Genomic DNA, 20,294 nt, shown 5'->3' with positions numbered 1-20,294 from the left:
GCCTGTTATAAGGCCAAAACAATCACCTAACTCTGTTAAAACCCTTCAAACAGGACCTGGACTGTTTGTTCTCTCATGATTTTCCGTCTCAAACACATTATGTTTTAGAGTTTGTGTGACTTCGGGCCTTACAGGCCTGTAAACTCTTACCTCTGCAGAGTGAGGCTGAGGGTACCTGTGCAGGCTTTTATCTTGTTCTGGGCCTCAAGGTGGTTCATGCTTTCAGTAGAAATGCCATTGATGGAAAGAATGACATCTCCAATGCTCATGCGAGCACTGGCTGCTTTGCCCCCCTCTGTAAGCTGCAATAAGAACAAATAAAACAAATGGAAAAATACATTTAAACAAATTCAATAATATCTGCAAAAATTCAATATGGATTTTATTTTTTACATTTTACCTTGTTGGAATGCTATGATCTACAGATGGTTGCAAGAGTTTTCCACTTAAAGAAGTGTACTTATTTTGTTAGCTTAGTTCCTGGAATCTGTGAGGACTGTGGTCGAATTATGCAACCTTTATCAAATGCGAGCCCAATCCCCCAACTACGTCAAAAATGTGTGAGGAAAGTCTCTCCATCTAGGAAAGCAATCTCTCAGTACAAACTAATGACATTTCACAATAATAAATGGCAGCTGACAAATTAAAAGCACACACTTTTAAGGGTTTTTTTTTAAATACAATATTTTACACTCAATGTGAGGAACATTTAGAACAAAAAAAATCATTTTCAACACGTTCCGTTTGTATCTTCAGTGAAACAAATGTTGAAAACAAATCTTGACATGTTAGAGGGTTTTGCTCTGAAAGCTCCATGTGTCTGAGTCATCTGCAGGTTGTGATCCAGCAAATTTAAGATTGGCTAATAAAAGAAAAATGACTGTAAGCATCATGAAGTTCCAGCAAATGCTATGGTTGGGGGCAAAATTGTCCAAAACAAACTCTGCTGGGAAGAAAAAAAACACACACAAGGATAAGCCTCCACTGCTTACTACAACATGTTTACCCCACAGACATAATTAGCCAAGATGAATGACCTCTAAAGCCAGTTATTGGACTTTAAAAGGAGAAAATTTAGCCTAAAATGTGATAGACACATTGGCTTGAATTTACCACCACAACAACATGCTGTTAATCAAAACCACTTGTAGCAATAAACACATTTGAGCTCTGTTAAAATGAAAAGGACAACAACAACAAAACTACAAAAGTATAAAAATCAAAACGATTATTGACAGAATGCAAAAATATTGATTTTTGGTGTGAAAATTTGACTATGGGAGTCAATGGGAACTTGATTCAGTTTGAAACCTGCCTCCAGTGAAAACATTAGGAACTGCAACTTATAATACTTTAAGGTTTGCATCAAACTTAGGAATGGTTTACCCACAAGTCACACTTTCAACCTTTCACGGAATCACACTTATTAGAAAAAAAATATATTTTTGCTGTGCTTGTAAATAATGGCCCTTACGTCAGTATCTTAGATTCACTAAGGATCTTCGGTCTACTGAAACCTGTTTAAACACAACAGTGATAAGGATCACTGATAAGGACGACTGACAAGTCTTGGTATGTTGTTTGATTTAACTCAGACAACATGAAGAGATGAGCTAGAGAAGTTTATGGCAGGGAAAAAGTCACTTTGTTTAAATATGCACCGACATGAGAAGAAAGTTTAACAGTTTTTGTGATCCAAACAGTCTAAAGCTTAAAAAACATGATGATGGTTTAAAGTTAAAAAGACTAGGAACACAGATAGGTCAGCTCTTTTATTATCACACCTGTTAATATCCCAGCAACAATACATCTGTCAGCACTTGTCTAAGGTCGAAATATGTTTTCCCAAAGCAAATGAAAAGAAAGACCAGCATACGTTTTTAGTGCGGGCAATATAAAAAGCCAGCGGAGAAGTGTGTGATGCCTGGTGGTTTTGATTACAGCTGCAGAAAAAGCTCCTAAAAGCGTCTGTCTAAGAGGGGAAGGTGAGACTCATCAAGTCCTCCATGCATCGGCACAATGTCGAGACTTGCATCTAGCATATGGAAGCTAACGTCAAAGCCACAATGAAAGGGATGAGTCTCCACAAGGCGTAGATACTGATTAATGTTTATGCAATACTAAGCACACCTCATTAATGTGTCAGCACACTGAAACCTGCTCAGACAAGCAGGCGTTGAAAAGGTACTGTGCACTCACTTTCTAGGAGGTTTATCATTGTTATTTTAACTTTAAGTCCTCTTAAAATTGGGCAATCAGGGAAAACTTATGGTGACTGAACCAATTATGGATGGAAATTTTGTTAGTGTATTTAGCTAAATGTCTACACTAAGATCCCACCATCTAGTGACTTGTCCAAAAAACCAACTGAGGTAGATGTAGACTCACTCACTCAAAAAGGGTAATTTTTGGTTCTCTAATAGACCCATCAAGCTATCTTTTTTTGGATTGTCGGAAGAACGCAAAGAAATCCAATGTATTCACGGGAAAAGCATCCAAACTGTGTGCTGAAGGACTTCAGTCTGTACTTGAACTAGAACCCTCTTGCTGTGAGAAGATATTCCCAAAGCCACCATCCTCCCTGAGATTAAATAAATCCACAACTTCAAAAATATACCAGCTTTGTAGAAAAAAAAGTTATTCTGTTTGGTAGCTTTCCTTGTAATGTCATCGTCCTCATCATTCCGTGTTCTGAAGGGATCCTGACTAAACAAACACAAGACTTAGCCTTTCTCCACTCCTTAAGTATTCATCCATCTTAGGTAACTCAAAAAGCATCCATTGTGTCATTGTGTTCAAACACACAGCAACAACAACAAAAAAAGAATGGGAAGGAAGTGGAGAAAGAATGACAAGTGACATCATTGGTGGCAGCAACTGCAGCATTTTCTTTTTTTTTTTTTGAGTCATGCTTCCTCATTTATATCTTAACCATACACAGGAAGTAATGAGTAGAACATCAATAGTAGAGTCACATTACAAAACAAGCAGAATACTCCCTACAAAGATGTGACGAAGACTATCTGACTCATTTGTTTCCCAGACACACCTCGTCTCCATTTGCTCAGGCTAACTGGTGCACATTGAATTCAGATACCCGACACTCAAGAGCAACAAAAAGGGTGTAAGCACACTTCAGAGATCATTCCTACACCACTACACCCCTCCATATCAGTAGAAAGGCAGCTTAAGTGCATCCTTATAATATTCCTTTCCCCCTCACAGACTTCCTTCCCATGTACTCTTCTTTGCATGTTGAGGAGCAACAAGAGTTCGACACTTCTTTCCTTCTAGGGATGATATAAAAGCACAATTCTTTGTAGCTCTATATATGGACATTTCTCTGACATTTTAGCGTTAAGTATGAAGTGAGGAGAGAGCTCAAATAACCCAAAACTATGTGCTGCTAACATTATTAAATGGTTTAGTCTGTGGCGAACAGGGGGCACTTTGTACATGACTGCTTCCTCCACTCAAACACAGCCTTCATCGGGTGGATACCAAACAAATAGATGTTGAGGAAAAATTCCACGCATGTTCAGTCTATAAATATAAACCTGGAAAGGGCTGACACACTAATTGGGGGAAGAAAATAAGCAAGTTTGGCTGCTACGGTCCTTTTTGGATTAACCAGGCTTGTAGTCAAAGAGGGCAATAAGGGCATGTTACCACTTTACCTCTTACTCTGTCACAAAAAAAAGCTATGTACTAGTGTTCAAGAAAGTATAATTTGAAGGAGGCTACAAGAGGGCTTGGCAATCATTTCTGCTTTCCAAATGAATAGGGTGTCTGTCCAACTGTGTTTACTTCAACGGGATAGCAACCACATAAGAGTGTGGCTGCAATGCTGTGGTTTTCCTCTCCAAGCTGGTGATTTTACTGCAGTGTAGTTCCTAATAATGACTGGTTCTGCCAGTGTTCAACGACACTGTGATAAATCTTGAGCCCAAATGGTTTTCTTACACAATATTAACCAGTTTTATATGACAGATTATAGCAAGATCCAAAATATCCAAATAGGACTAAAGGATAAATGTTAGCTAAGACAGAACCTAAAGAAGCCAATAAATAGAGGCCAGTATTTTGTTTTTGTAAAAGGAAATAGAAACTTGCATTGTTTTTTTTTTAGTTTTCTCAGATTTAAATACTACTAAACTTTGTTTCTTGGTGCTATAGAAGAATGTTGGCAGTCTATCATAATTAAATCAATTCAATAGTGTTCAAAACTACAGTATATCTTAACTTTACAGAGAAGACTGACTGTCTCCCATGTTGCCAAAAAGGAACTTCCTGCTTTTAGAGAAAGGAGTAAAAGTAAGAAAGTGGGAAGAAAGCTGTGGTCATTATTTCACATCTGAGAAGTCATGTTACAGGAAGCTTCTTGTGGCGAGACTTGGAAGGCCTGGGCAATTCATGTCATGTCTGTGCAGGATGGAATAAGACACACGGCCTTATATGGAGAAGACTCGGGCCTAACATTATGTCAGCACAAACACCAGCTTAAGGAGACTGCTTCCTTGTGTCAATAAAACTTTTCATTTGTTTAAACGTTTCCGTTGATTGTAAAAGCACCTTTTGTGACACCATTATTTTGATTCACATAACTGCACCACATTGCAAATAGGTTTTGAAGCTATTTTCACATGCTTTTCAGAGCATTCAATCAGCAATGATGATCAAAAAACAAACAGTCAAACCTCCCCACCACACCTGTATTTTTGCAGAGAAACGACACCAGATCAGATAAGATCAAGGCTGGGGGGTATCTCCACCCAATGAGGTATACACACTATTTTGCATGCTAAAGGAAACTGCTTAAATGTTGAAATACTATTTCAATATTGTGGTTTTTTTATATTAAAAAAGGGATAAAGCTGGGTAATATAAAAAAAAAATAATACAGATTTTCTTAATGGCATAGTTCAAATTCAATTTTAAATGAATTCTTCAAAAAGAAAAAGAAAAATCCATCAAAGTCTAATTGGCCCCAAAGTACAGGTTACTTGCTGTGATTGCATTGGTCTCAGCATAGACCACACAGCCTGCCTGCAGAGGTGCAACCATTCCCAAACAAATATTTTACTGGCCCAACCCTCGCTGACCATGAATAAAAAAAGAAAAAGGTTCAAATTAAGTGGAGGTTCTGTATTTTACTGCTTCAAATGGTGACTTTGTCCAAAATCCAGAAAAACTCGCAAAAGCAGCTTACTCCTTAAAATAGGCAGATAAATCAATGCATGACACTGACGGGACACCAAACAGGCAGAGCTCTTCTTTAAAATAAAAGCCTTAAATTGAAAGCACTTGCACAGAATGGCTGGCATAGTCCGTTATTGTTCTCTTACTACAGTAATCTGGCGCTTGGACAACACCAGATGCCAGGAAGGCCTCAAAAGTGGTCTCAGTCAAATTGCCATAGCAACAAATAACAAAAACACATAAAGCTACCAACCCTGCAGTGAATAATGAATGCTCTTTATTCAGGTCAGAGGTAGGGCCTATGCTGCCAACACTGCTGAGTCAGAAGATATGAAACGTTTTATAGCAATGGTGAGACTTAAGCCAAGAGGTACCACTAGTTTTTACCACTAAGGATTCTTCAAGTCCTTTATTGGATAGGGACAATGCATTTTTGTGGCAATTTATTGAGACAATAATAAATGTAATAAATGTGTTGGGTTTTTTTTTTTATAAAGGCACAGTTTACCTGTGCCTGTACCAAATAGCAAGTTTGCATGTTTTTGGTAAATGTGTCCATTTTTTAATTGTAGCTGAAACATGCCACTGAACTGCAAACAAATTCCAATCATTTGTGACCATAATGGGCAGTAGTACATATAAAGAAAAAGTTACTGGTTCACGGTGTTGCATAAAAAAGAGCTACATCAGAATAAAGAGTCACTTTATAGCTCAGCCATATAATACTGAAGACTGGAAGCAGGTGCCCTCCAAACAATTCAAGGCAGACAAACCCATCACACTGGGATCAAACACATTCTGCAGATAACTGTTTATACTCAATCCATATGTAGTCTGAGTTCACCTCATGGTCATAGACACATGTATTTGAGGGTAGCCTATAATGGAAAAGGAAAAAAGTAATAAAAAAAGGTGTTGAGTATAAATGCACGTATGAAACACTTCACAAAATAAAATTATTTCCGTCACAGTTCGGTTTCCACTCCATAAATGTTATAGTAAGAGACGGTTACAAAAAGAACATGTAAATTGTTTGCGAGAGTTGCAGCACAGACCGCGATCTGTGTGAGTTTCGAAACTACAGGGCTTGGGTTTTCTTTTTCACCCTTCTTTTACAGCTTTCTTTAGCTTTGCAGGAACATAATTGTTTTAAGGGTAGGGGCTCTTTTGCCACCGTTTCTCACCACTGACAGAAGATTCCCAGTAGGTTCCCCCAGTTCAAATACAATTTTTAATACAATTATTTGATTACATCTAAACTCCATTGAGGGCTTTACTTACAGCTTTGTTAGTCACAATTCAAACTAATTGATATGTGGGTCTACACGAATGCATGAAGGACAAATAACAGCAGGTTGGAGAAAAAAGACTAAAATGCAATACACACAAAATAAAAGTAATAGTACGGTACATTTGAAATACTGGAACATCACTGAGGATGGTCTGTTTTAAAGAAGTTTACTATCAGAATCTTGAGGTTTTAACATGCATCCACAGACTGGACCTCATTTCAGGTATTGATGCACAGTGAGCAGATATAACCTTACCTGACAAAAAAGGGTTAAAACAGAGCTAAAATTGAGCTTTACAAACTGTTTTCACTTGAAAGGCCCAATAGAAAAATCTAAAAAAAAAGAAAATAAAGGTCAAGAGAAGGATGAAAAAAGAGAATAAAACCAAAGAAAACTATTCTTGTTCTGACTTTTGAATAGGAAAAATTATTTTCCCCCCCCCCACAGATTTTAACAATCCATCCCAAACAAAAACAGTTTCTGGTTTCCAGATGCTGTAGCGTGTCGATGCACTAAATATTTAGCTTTGTATTTCATGATGTTTGGCTCTCAAACTAAACTTTAAGCCAAAAAAATCTGATCCATTTGTATTTCTGAAAATTTAACATCAATCTTTTTACAATAAGTGCCGTAAATTTCCAATATACCGACTGAGTGCTGCTGTCAACATTTTTAGGACCCAATTACAGCCAAAGATGGTTAACAATTTTTTTCTCCACATCCCTTCATGTCCATATTAAGTAATCCTGTCACAACCGCAACTAAAAATTTTCCAAAAATGAATCAGGATAATCGCCACTTGCCCTGTGACCAACCTCATATTGAACCATTCCAATCAGTTACATATGGCGGGCACATGTAAGGTCATTACATCATTATTCCATGGCAACTTCATCCGTCTGAGTTAAATAAACATAAGCTTGAATGTGACGTCAACACGTGCATATTCCTTGCTGAAAAGAACGTCCATTTAACATGGCGCAGTTCTAATGAACCTTATAATAAGCTTGAGGTCAACCCCAAAATTCTCCTCACTCATCTAATGAGGGGCATGAAGCAACAGCTAAACTGTTGGCAATTGTTTCCACATGTGCACCATCTTGTCACTGCTTCTTTTTGTATTATTTAAAAAGAGCTGCTGTATAAAGAACTAAATGACTATTCTGTGTTGTTACAAAACAGCCAATGCACACAACGGTGTGCTGTAATTTTTTGCGATCTCTGAACTAAGACAGACGGGTCAAGCGTGATAAATTCTTTCCTGACACATGAACCGGTCACTTGTCATGAGCTTGGACGAAAATATGTTGTACGCATGACACCAACCGGTGACTTGACAGGATGAGAAGCCGTGAAAGTTGTGTAGCGTGACTCCACGTTACTATGGCGTGCTCCACACAGTAATCACAAAGCCATTGACTGAACAAGGAGCATTTGACCCCCCCCAAAAGTGACAACTGCGGGTGTGTGCAAAATACTTCATACATAAGAAGAATATAATAAAAATCATCTTGGTTCATCCAAATCTAAAGCAAATACAGCCTCAGGCAAACATGATTTATTAGACAGTGTCATCAATCAACTGAAGCTGAGAGAAAATACAGATGAAGTGTGTAAAAGCCCGAGCAGTGCACTTATCTAATCAGCTTCTGACTGTGACATCGCCTTATTTATGAGCTGTTTATTTTTTACAAAGACAAGTGGACCAGTGACAACATAATGTCCTACATACCACCGTTATCGAGGCAGGAAGGGTCAAAAATAGTCTGTGAAGCTATGCAGGCCTTTCCTTACTCAAACATTTTTCTTACACTAGCCAGCACACAGTGCGTTGAAGAACCAATAAAAAGTGGGTTTAATCACTAATCCTATTAAATTGTTTTCTGTTGCTACAATAAAACAGCTGGAGCTCTGCCGCTGGGTTCTCTGAACCGTGTGAAAACGCTTCATCATAGACAGTCATCCATCAAATAGGGGGACGGAAATTCTGTCCACACATGGGACCTAAAAAACTCTGTGAGACATTCTGTCGAGAACAAATAAACAGAGGAACTGACCTTGGTGTTGACTCAGAGATTAGTTTCATAACAGGAAGTAAAAAGAACTGAATGACTCTTCTAGTTCTGCAGGAGCCGGGCTTGACCCCAGAGCACAGAGAATACAGCTGAGGACATGCTTTACGCTTTTAAACCAGATTCGACAAAGAGTTACAGTATTGAAAACCCTCTGTGACTCAAACAAAGAAACAGGAATTTATGTCACACTGTGCCTTCTCCCCTTTGTCGGCCTTTAGATGTTTCTTTTAAACAATAACCCAGGAGACACTGCATGTTTAGAAAACACTGTGCAGAGGAAAGTCCTAAAATTGAGTATTTTTGTTCAGTGTGGTTCAAATTCTTCAGCAGATGAAGTACATATGATATCTTGTTTTAAAGAATGTCAAAAACCAAGGATATGCATAACATTTGTCGCCATATCTTTCTTGAATGACCACAATGGTAGATCAGATCTATTGATATATATCTATATATCTACAGATCTATGGAGATAGATCTATAGATCAGATCTTTGAGTGTGATCGCTTGTTTCAAAACTCAATACAGAGCTGTAAAGAGTAAGTCTAAAATAAATGAACAATTTCAGAGACATACACATTTCTTTTAAAGAGAACAAACCTAAAAAGCAGAAACAAATCATAAAAAGAAAGGTGACTTCATCTCATTTCCACAAAAGAAAAGGGAAGTCATAGTTGGGAGGAATTCCTTTAATTCCCTGGTGATCATCAAGTGTCACCAACACTAAAGAAGCAAAGTTTTTTTTATTCATTATAAGTCAAAATCATTCATGAGTGTGTCTACACAAAATATGGAGAAAAAAAATCGATTCCTCTGTCTGGGAAAAATAGGTTAAGAAGTCCATCTTCTAGACTGGAGGATGGACTTATTGAACTATTCTTTATCTGTCACAGACTAGTAAAGTGTTAGAAATTAGAAACCAGATGGCTGGTAATTAGTAAAAGCACAGTGGCTTTACTTCATACTCAGCTTATAGTTTGCATGTTAAAATGAGACCAATGAGACTATTTCTTAAGGTAGTTGCTTAAAAGTAGAAAGTGTCTTCTCTATAAACTAGATCCCATCACATTGATTTGACTAGTTGCCAAGAAAACCACAAGACTTCTGGGATTCTTTTCTTTCTGACCAATAAGCAGATGACTGACCATAGCTCACAAGGTCAAGATTACCCAAAACCAGTAAAAACAAAAGCTCTGTACACACAGTGTTGTGGAATCTCAGCATCACCAAGTCAACTATGAATTTTTCTGTTCACAGAGGAGTTAGGAAGTAAAACAAAAGGTCATCAGTGCAAGATAAGGTTGAAATTGGGTCGTGTTAAACAACAACTATTCCAGGAAACCTAAAATAAAGCAGTTGAAACTATAGAAAGTAGGCCTGCACTAGGGTTGGGAGATGTCCCGTAAATTGGCCGTTGACGATGTTTGCTGTCAACCATCGGGATGGACGATGACATCGCCTGGGGGGGGGGGGGGTATTTTTACATTTTTCGTTCTTATATAACTGCTATTCGTTATTTTGCTTTTTTCTTTTTATTTCCCAACTAATGACTAATCCGCGATGATCCAGTATAAACTGAGGAAAGTGACTTTAACAAAAAAAGTAACAAACAAAATAGAAAAGAAGTGTAGTCTGCTCCCGCACTTAACTAGCGAAGTGGACCGGTGGAGTGCGGATTTACAGCTTTGTGTTTGAAGGGGGGGGGTACATGAACGGTATATGTGGGAGATTTAAGACTGCGATCCGTCCCGCAGCTCTAGGGGTACAAGCAACCGAACTCAGAACCGGGTCTAAAAGTGTGTCTAAGCACAGCTCGGATCGTCAGCACACACAGCGGTTTGAGTTTCAAAGCAGAAATGTCGCTCAGTCCTTAGAAAACATTCAAACAATCACGTGGATTTGTGTTTCCAGTCGTGTCCCGACTAAATAAAGCCTGATGTTATTCACAGCATGCAGCGCCACCCAAAGCTAATGTTGTTAGCCCGTGTTAGCATACTGCTAATCCTGGCTTCGTTCAGAAAAAGCACTGACCACACGGATTAAAATTCAAATGATGAGCGAACAGGTGTTTCATAATAACCGTAACATTATTAAAAGCACGTTTAAAAGATCATCTCGTATTTTACCGAGCTGACATGTCAATGTATATAGCCGCTCGGCGCTGTTTAACATTGTTTTGTATTGAATTGTTACATTCAATAAAGTTTGAAAAAAAAAGCCGCTCGGCGGAATTTATATCCTTCCGGTTTTCAAACCCTACTGCGCATGTGCAAATGATTTATTCCGACGGAAAGTGTGACCTTAGTGAACGTTTTTATATTCTGAAAACATTTTTCTGGGCCCATGTACACGGTTGGATTCTAATCCGACCATTGATCCCCTCAAGATATTGTGTACATTTAACCGCGGCTTATGGTGTTGACTCGCAACGTGGCGGGGGCGTGGCATCACGATGGTGGTCTCTCCATCGGGATGTCAGTCACCCATCACGATGGACGATGATATCGTCCATCGGCACAACCCTAGCCTGCACAATAATTTGCAAGTTTAATTGTTATCGCGATATCAAGCTGTGCAATATTTATATCGCAAAAGATGGCAAAAATTACTATAAATGGGTACCTTAAATGTGCTAAAACAATCCTATTTAGATTGCCAAGGGGGCTACTTTGGTGCCGCGGTAGGACGGTCAACCTCTGATCGGAACATTGCAGGTTCAATTCCTGCCTCAAAGTGTCCTTGGGAAATACACTGAATCCCACCTTACCTCTGGTGAAGCCATCAGTGAGTGAATGTGAGTGTGAATGGTTGAATGGGATTGTGACTGTATAGCACTCTGGGCCTTTGATGAAGGTAGAAAAGCGCTATACAAGTGTGCACTATTTAACAAGTCAAATCAATCCCTTTATACATTTGACCAATCAGATGGACTCCTTTTATGCCAGATGCTCAGCTCCTATGTAGACTAGGGTCATCTGGAGTGTAATTTAAGGTATGTTGACGCTTATTTAAATTAAACTGTTGCAGTAAAATAGAAACGATGTTTTGTTTTTTTGCTATTTGTTTATGTATCACAATTTATATCATCATCATAATTTAGATCACTAATAGGCCTGCACAATATACCGCAAATTTATCGTTATCGCAATTTCAAGCTGTGCAATATGCATATCGCAAAAGACAGCAAATTTGCAATAAATGGTTACCTTAGATGTGGCCAAACAATCTTTTGGCAGCTTGAAGTGTTTAATGGATTGAAAGAATCCCTTTCTGCATTTGACCAATCAGATGGACCCCTTCACGTTGTTAACTAATCGGATGGCGCCCTATTATGTTGTATGTTCGCCTCCTATGTCAACAAGGGTCATTTGTAGTATAATTTTTAAGCTGTTGTAATGGAATGGGAATGATATTTTTGGTTGTTTTGCTAATTGTTTATATACCGCAAATTATATCGATATCGCAATATTAATCACTGATATCGCATATTGCGAGTTTTCTTCATATCGTGCAGCCCTAATCACTAATATAGCAAATTGCAAGGTTTTCTCATATCATGCAGCCCCAATGGAAAGGCTTTGTCACTTAACCCTTGTACTATCTTAGATGACCCCACCCTTACATTGACGTGTTCTCCCTACCATGACAAAGGTGGATAAAGGTGGAAAGATTTCATGTAATCCATGGACACCAGTGAGGATCACAAATTATTGAAGAAAAAAGGTCTAGTGGGTCTAGATGACCCAACTCCCAACGTTTAAGTGCCTAGGATAGCACAAGGGTTACCAAAATCTTGTTCAAAACCAAATGCTGACCATTTTAAAGAGACATGGTAATGTACAAACACGCAAAACTTTATTGCTATCATGGGACACATATAGCACAATTTAGGAAAGAATCACTTCCATTTTTGATGCTGCAAAAAGGTCCCACAACCCCAATTTATCCAATTTAGAACTTTGTGGAAACCGGCTCAATTTATTTAAATGATGCCCTGAAGAATAAAACCTAATAAAGTCAGGAGGACAGGCTTTGTTTTTCCCACAACTGTTCTGACATGTTTTTTTTTTACACAGAAAGTCTGAAGTGGTAAAAAAAAGTTATGCAACACTATTTCCACAACAATAGACTTGGCACAGACTAGGTGAGGGCTTTGTGGCAGTGAGTCGTGAACCTCAGACAATCTAAATCCAGCAGCAAATGTCTCACAGGAAAAGAACCAGCACTTTCCTCACAAAAAGAAAGCAAAGGATCAAAGACGGCATTCCTTTAGGGTGACGGTCATGAAGTGAAGGGTACATAAAGGTAGTGTGAATGTTGATCTACTCACTCGGGAGATGGTGAGGGGCATACAGAAATCCTTTCCCCCCTGCAGTCTGAAGCCCCACGGAGCAGGGCCGGGCAGGGAAACGCTGTAGCTGCTGCTCATGATGCACCTACAAGATGAAATGCATGCTTTTTAGACTGATGGGTGGGATCCCACATTACTGCTTCTCTGTGTTTTTCTAAATAACTACCTACAAGTTATCTGCTCCACGCTCCCTTTAATTGGCAAAATGGTACAACAAATTAGTCAAAAAAGGCAGAGAAAATTATGATACAGACAGACAGACAGACGGACAGATAAGATCATATGAGCACCAATATTTTGTCATGCAAGGCCAACTTAAGTAAGCTCATACAAATATACACAAAAGTTTTTTTTTAAAGTAAAATGAACGCGATTGAAGATCCACTAAGAGGTAAATATAAATATATATTTCTTTTTTTTTTCTCCCTAAACAACCAAAAAGGTTTTTTTTCCACCAATTTTCTTGCAACACATGGTCTGCTGAACATTTCATTCCTGGGGTTTAGACAGATGAGAGAAGAAATGTCTTGCATGCATTCACATCTTACCAACCCGTCTGGTAAATCCCTAGCCTGGAACACAGAGAGTATTGCTTTTCCAAGCATAACTGCAGCGATACCAAAGCTGCAGGAGGATGAGCCAAAGACAAAAAAATGCTCTTGATTTCTCACTTCACATCTTAAGGGGAAAAATTGTACTTAAAGGAAATGTCGAAAATTTAAGACAAATTAAAGCTGCAATGTCTGCAATAATAAATGCCACGAAAGTCGTGTACCATAAAATATTTCATATGGCATTAGGTTTCACTGAGTCAGTCATGCTTGATAAACATTTCCTACTGGGCTAAAAACTCTTTAATGAAGTAGATAATGAAATTACTAGAATGTGTAATGTAGGGATTTGGTAGGAAAGCAGAAAAACTGTTTTCTTTGTGATTAAAAATGAGAAAGATTGTGTACATAATTATGATTCTATGTCTCTCTGTCATTCAACAAGATTGGCTCTTCCAAAAATGGAGGTTGGTTGGTGCCAACTGTTGTGTTTTGTTATTTGCAATGAGTTTGAACAATATATTTTTTAGAAAATTGACCAAATGTTTTAATTATAGACAAAAATGCACTGAAACCAGACATTTAAAGTGTTTATTTTTGGCGTAAACTCTGACATTTAACATGGGAGTCGATGAGAAATCACTCTGGTGGCCATTTGAGAACCTGCAACCTTTGGACCTTCCTAGTTTGCGTCACTTTTACTGAAGGCGGGGTTTGAATTTAACACTTGAATAGAATAGAATAGAATCAAGTATTGGTGAGATGGATAGTGGAGATACGTGCTGGTCTGATGAATGCTTTGTAGATAAGAATGCTTTGTCATCCAAGAGGTATGCCTATCTGAGGCTGTGAAGTCATGATGCCATCAGAGAAATGCCTCTGGGGAACAGCAACACATGCTGCAGCCAGTCACTATGTACGAGACAAATAAAAGCCTTCTCAGAATCTCACAACCATGCCCATGGGAGAACAAGCATTTTGAAGAGACAGTCAATGAAAGTCGCATAAAGAAACTGACCAAATCCATCCTGTCTTCTGATTTCATGTTTAAAATGAAATAGAAAGCTGAGCCAATTGAGAACTGCAGGCACAGTGATTTCATTTGGCCTTTACGCCGTGAGTGTATCAAGAATCTTTGAAAAGACCCAATAAAACCCCTGAGTGTAGCAGACGAATAAAACAAGAATCAACAGCGACCAAATATTTAGCTCTGCGGGGCCTGTTCGCACAAATGAATAAAAATACTCTTAAAAAGGTTTATTAATCTCTGAAAATGCTATTGTTTTCTTCATTTTTGTGCTAAGTTGATACAGTGAGCAAAGAGAAAAGAGCTTAGTGGCGTATAATTGCACTAACAGACCGCTTACTGTGATCAGCAAGGAATGCAGAGCTGTCCATCCCCCACAACACTGCTTTGTAAATAGGCTTGAAAAGTCTATTTGGGATTGTGACAGCTAACGCACGGCCGCCATGGAGAAGCAACTGATTGGACTGCATAACTCCAGAAAAATATCAGATTAAAAAAGGGCCACAATTACAATAACCCCATCATACTGTTATAGCATGTTTTAGGAGCATCTAAAACACCTAGAAAATTCATTTATAAAAGAGATCTCTCGGTTTTAATTAAAAAAAAAAAACAGATTTCTTACTAGAATTTATCTCCTGTAATATCAATTCACAAAATCCAGGAATCAATTACATTTAAAGGAATTTATTGGGGGGGGGGGGGGTTAAACCCAGCTTCTGTTTTATAATGTAAGAATTAATAGTTGTTTTATTGAAAGTTCCACTAGGCTCACTTTAAATCAATAGTTCTGAGAAAAATGTTTATCATACAAAAAACAATTAGTTCAAGAATAAATTTTGAGAATTTAATTTATAACAAAATGTGGTGAATTGAAAAATCTATTTGATCTTTTGAGTTAAATCGATTTAGTGCTTTCCCAGTTGTACAACCCTGTTAGGAACTTCTGATTATTTCAGTATTTATTCTTAAATTTAAATAACTTATGAGTGATTTATTTAATAGCCAGTAAAGTGTCAGATCCATATTTTTCTTCTTTTATTAAAGAGACGAAATGGAACCTCGTGGTTCACTCTGAGGGCTACTTTGTTTACACTTTCACTTGAGTCTTGAACTGTGATGTGCCAGAGCTGATAAAAGCTGAACTTCAAGGAGTCAAGGAATGCATACACCCATTGTACAACTATTAGGGGAATACAAATCATCATCTGAATAGTTGTTTGGAGTTTTTTTCTCCCCCAGTTTAGGACTTAATCGTCATTAAGGACATTAAAGTTCCAGATATGTATCAATTGCATGTCCTAAAATGTGAAGGCAAACCGATAGGTTGCTCTCGTGTCCCTGCTTGTTTTGCAATCTCCAGTGTTGTCGTGCATAGACACGAGCAGACACACCTCATGGTTTTCTCACAGGAAAAGTTGAGTTGCACATTAAAATTTATGGGGCAACACTCACACTCACACATCTGGAGTTTACAAGAACATCTTGTAGTCGACTATGACTTTAAAAGCACAGATGGGCAGAAACTCAAGCAGTGGATCCCAGTGCAACTTACTTTATCTTAACTGTATATTAGACTTGAAGTGAAATTTGACCCCTTGTTGCTAGTTGCAAACTAAGTTTATCTCCTAAAGATGAGCACAAATGATGACTGTCAAAAAAACATTTGGACAAAAACAAAAGGGAAAAATCCAGATTATTAAACTATAAGTACACTGTAACCAGCAAATTATCCAAAATTGGAAATAGAAAATAAGATTGTTTAATATTTGTTTGTAATCAATAAATACTAAAACATATATTTTTCAAAGTTTAAATTTCACTTACAGATGAAAAACTAACCCACCTATCTTGGGTTCCACTGCATGTAACAATCAGCACGTGTGATAAATCCTCTGATCTGTGAGATCTTTAAGAATCTCCCAATGCTTTCATAATCCCATATAGTGGGTTCACCCGCTGCTTTATCAGGTGAAACTAATTTTATAATAGGACACACTGGTTACCTGGAAACACCACAAACAAACAGAATGGAATTGATTTCAACCACCTATTTCATCACCAATAGGATACCAAATAATTATCTTTTTCTTTTTTCTTTTACAATTTTACTCTCATCAGTGAGTAAAATGTCTTATTTTTGCCTATTTTGCTTATTTGTCATACAAAAAAAGTTTTCCCTCTTTTAAAAACTCATCTTTCAACTTCTTCTTTTTTTGGTGCGCAACCTGGCAACCCATGTTGCCAAATCCGAGATTTATCCCGAATAATTGCCGATAATAATATGCCTGTAACTGTTGAGTGGCTGCTGTCAGCCTTTACTCGCGTGTGCACGGGAAACGTTTCGCGCTGTGGGTGTGCCGTGAAGCACATGTTCCTACCAACTTAACATGGTAACTCCTGTAACGTCTCTCTTAGAAGAAACGTGCTTTAAAAACCCCGGAACCTACACAAATAACCCAATTTACAATATAAATCCTAACATTATTATCTAAATAAGCATTTCGATCTAATCTTTATAGACTTAACGGTACACGCCGCCGTAAACTGAGCCGTGGGTTTGTTTTCCTCTATTACTCAGAAGCGCCGCACTCACCTCGCCTGAAGACGCTGTTTTGGCTCTGAAGAAAGCGGACTGAGGTTCGGCGGGTTCCGTTTCGCAGTGTTCTACCGAGCGGAACGGAAGCTTCCGCATATAAACCAGCCCCGGTCGCTGCGGGTGGGAGGGCTTACCGCGCCAGAGGAGCCGCTCATTGGGGGACAGCAGCAGGCACGCGCCCGCCTAAAGGTGTCCCATCAAGTTGTAAGTTTCATATGAAAAAAATGTTTACGTTAAAGGCCGAAGTAAAGTTTCTCCTGGGGGGCAAACTAATCTACAATTCTGTCCCTCAGAATTTGTAAGCAGGTGCTTTTCGGATAATCTGCTGATATATCGATTGTTGGTTCTAGAGCTGGACTTAAAGACCCACTTCAGGGAAAATCGTGTTTTTGTTGTTTCCATATTGTATTTATCATGTTGGATAACACACACATCGAAAATTAAGTTTAAAATTGCGTTATTGAGTGTTTTATATCCAAATTACTGTAAATCAGGAGCAGACTAAAAACTATTCTGGAAAATGCATGTTACTGTGACATAGCTGCTACAATTGTTGGGGCACAAGCTCCCTGCTCCGCTTCATTCCGATTCATCCAGTTGCAGACAAATAGATCCATGTACGTCTTCAATTTCTTCGTCCAAGCTGGTATTTGGATCAAAATCGTATGACCGGTTAGCTTAGGTAAGGGTTGGGAGGGACTGTCAGCTAGTGGTCGACTGTGTAAACAAATGGATAATGGGAAATGGGGGTAGGCTTACATCATGCTAACAGCCCACAACTCAGGCAAATTTCTACAGAACTAATGCTGCTCTGCAGAAATTATGTCTTAAATGACACAGGTTTTGGGCAAAAACTGCATAATCATAATTAAAGACCACCGGGAACTCTTTTACAATAGATCCAAGGATACTTGGAGTGGGACTTTTACCAACTGCTTATTTGAAATGATCATAATTTAGACAATTTAGTAACTCTCCATGTGGATTAATTTTATTTTAAACATTTTTGATTAGCCTGATTAAAGTTTTTTATGTAGAAATAATTTCCTTCTTTTGAATAATTCAAATAGGTTGATAATTTTTTTAGCCACAAAAACGTGTTTGGTATAGAAACTTTAACAAATAAATCAATATTTATTCAAATAGATTGAGACAGCTAGTGACAATAAAACCCCACCCAGTAGTTTAGATGCAAACGTCGCTGACAGCTTTATTTTTGTGAAAAATTATTAAAGTTGACAGTGTTTTATTTAGTTTTTGTTTTGACTAACCTAGCTGTTAAATCAGTACAACAACAAATTCTTAGTACTTTTAAAAGTCTATAAACAGATACCTGGTCCATCCAGCCATCTTCTTCCACTTATCCAGAACAGTGATACGTTGATAGCAGTCTGAGAAATAATGCCTAGACTTCCCTCTCTCCAGCCACTTTCTTCAGCTCCTCTAGGGTACCCTGAGGCATTCATAGGCCAGCCGAGCGACGTAATCACTCCAGCGTGTCCTGGTTCTTTCTTGGGACCTCCACCCAGTGGAACATGCCCGGAACACGTCCCCAGTTAGGCGTCCAGGAGGCATCCGGCCCAAATGCCAGAGCCACCTCAACTGGCTCCTCTCGATCTGGAGGAGCAGAAGCTCTACTCCAAGGATGTCCCTCTCATCCCCACCTGGGTGAACTACATCACTTGGCGGCTGAGCTGGGGGCTCACGAGTAAGCCCACACCAACCCGCCACCTCTCACCATGACCAACTCCAGAATGGTAGAGAGTCCATCCCCTTTCGAGGTACAGAGTTTCAGCGCCCAGGCTGTGCATGGAGATAAGCTGAACTATATCTAGCCGGTACCTATCAACTTCCTGCACAAGCTCAGGCTCCTTCACCTCCAGAGAGGTGATGTTCCATGTCCCAAAAACCCGAGTGACCGGAGTTTGAGCCACTGAGGTACCCGCCTTTGACTGCCACCCAAACCATATCACACTGACTCCCTTTTATGAGCTCTCTTGCAGGTGGTGGGCCCATGGGAGAGTGATCCCACATAGTTTTTTGGGGCTGACCCGACTGCGGCCTGTGGGAGGAGCCCCGGTCGCTAGGAGCTTGCCTGCAAGCCCCAGCCTCAGGCCCGGCTCCAGAACAGGGTCCCAGTGACACCAACCCGGGTGACGTAACAGATTCTTGTAGTGCATTTTCTCATAAAGAGGTTTCTGAACCGCTTTTTGTTTGGTTCATCACCCAGGACCTGTGTGCCATGGGAGACCCAACAGACAGCTTAGTTCCTAGGATCACTTAAGCTCTCAAACCCCTCCACTATGTTAATGTGGTGGCTCACTGAGGGGCAAATACTGTTGTTACATTTAACATTCTACGACTAACTTACAGCAACTTTATACAGCAAGTTTATACAAGTGTTTGCAATGGCATTAATATCATTACTGATGGTAGTAGTAAGTTGAAATTAATAACTAATTAATAATAATTCTATTTAAACACATGAACTAGATTTCTATAAAAAGGACACTAATGTTTTTTTGTTTTCCATCCAGAATTGGGGGGGGGGGGGGGTGTCTTCATAATGAAGCTGTTTCCCAGTGTTTCCTGCTAGCTTTTAAGAGTAAAATTCCTAAGAATACATTGGTTTATGGGGTAACAGCTGACTGTTGTTCTTGTTTTGAGGTAGGTGTTTTAATAAGCTTCTTTTGACTTTTGAAATTCTGAGAAAACCATGTTTTACACCTGTTACCTGAACACCACCTGCATAATTTGCTGTAAAGCTTGTCAGATTTCTGGCAGATGTCTTCTCTTCCCCGGGAAGGAAGGCTTTGCTGACCCCCCTGGAAGAACCAGGACCAGCAGCCAAGAAAAGCCCCTATTTAAAAGCTTACTTTTCAGTCAGGGCCCCAGAATAGATCTATTTAATTTCCCTTAGTTCATTTGTGTGATCTCTAAATATAGCTTTGTAATAGAATTAGGTAATTGTAATAGATCTAGGTGATCAAATGTTGCATTTGTGGAAAGGGAGAAGTGTTCTGGACTTTTGAATGGAGGGCAGAGGTCATTTTGTGTGACGTTATGAATGGGATATTTAAATTCTGAAGGGACGTCAGCATTGCTTGTTGCATGACTGGACAATGGCGTGATGCTTTCCACTAAATACCGTAGCGTACACGCCAGACAAGTCACATGAAACTCTTTCGTGCCAAACCTCA

The 20,294-nt window shown here is 38.9% G+C and overlaps 1 protein-coding gene across 3 annotated transcripts in view; it reads right to left on the bottom strand.

Moving 5' to 3' along the window:
• pdlim5b (PDZ and LIM domain 5b) overlaps positions 1 to 17,290 on the bottom strand; it is a 32,023-nt gene extending 14,733 nt beyond the window's left edge. Inside the window, exons 1-3 of one of the 3 annotated variants that reach the window (XM_004074910.5) lie at positions 17,092 to 17,290; positions 12,897 to 13,002; positions 151 to 302 (exon numbers count right to left, since the gene is read on the bottom strand). In XM_004074910.5, coding sequence (XP_004074958.1) covers positions 151 to 302; positions 12,897 to 12,995 — 251 coding nt within the window. In that variant the 5' untranslated portion in view covers positions 12,996 to 13,002; positions 17,092 to 17,290. Of the gene's footprint in view, positions 1 to 150; positions 303 to 12,896; positions 13,003 to 16,341; positions 16,367 to 17,091 lie in introns of those variants that run through there. The other 2 variants (XM_011481793.4, XM_078956277.1) reach the window with 2 other exon arrangements.
• Between the last annotated feature and the right edge of the window lie 3,004 nt (positions 17,291 to 20,294).

Source organism: Oryzias latipes, chromosome 12, assembly GCF_053564925.1.
Source record: "Oryzias latipes strain Hd-rR chromosome 12, Olatipes_Hd-rR_3.1".
In the NCBI taxonomy this organism is placed as follows: Eukaryota; Metazoa; Chordata; class Actinopteri; order Beloniformes; family Adrianichthyidae; genus Oryzias; species Oryzias latipes.
This window is presented reverse-complemented; position numbering and strand designations above follow the sequence as displayed.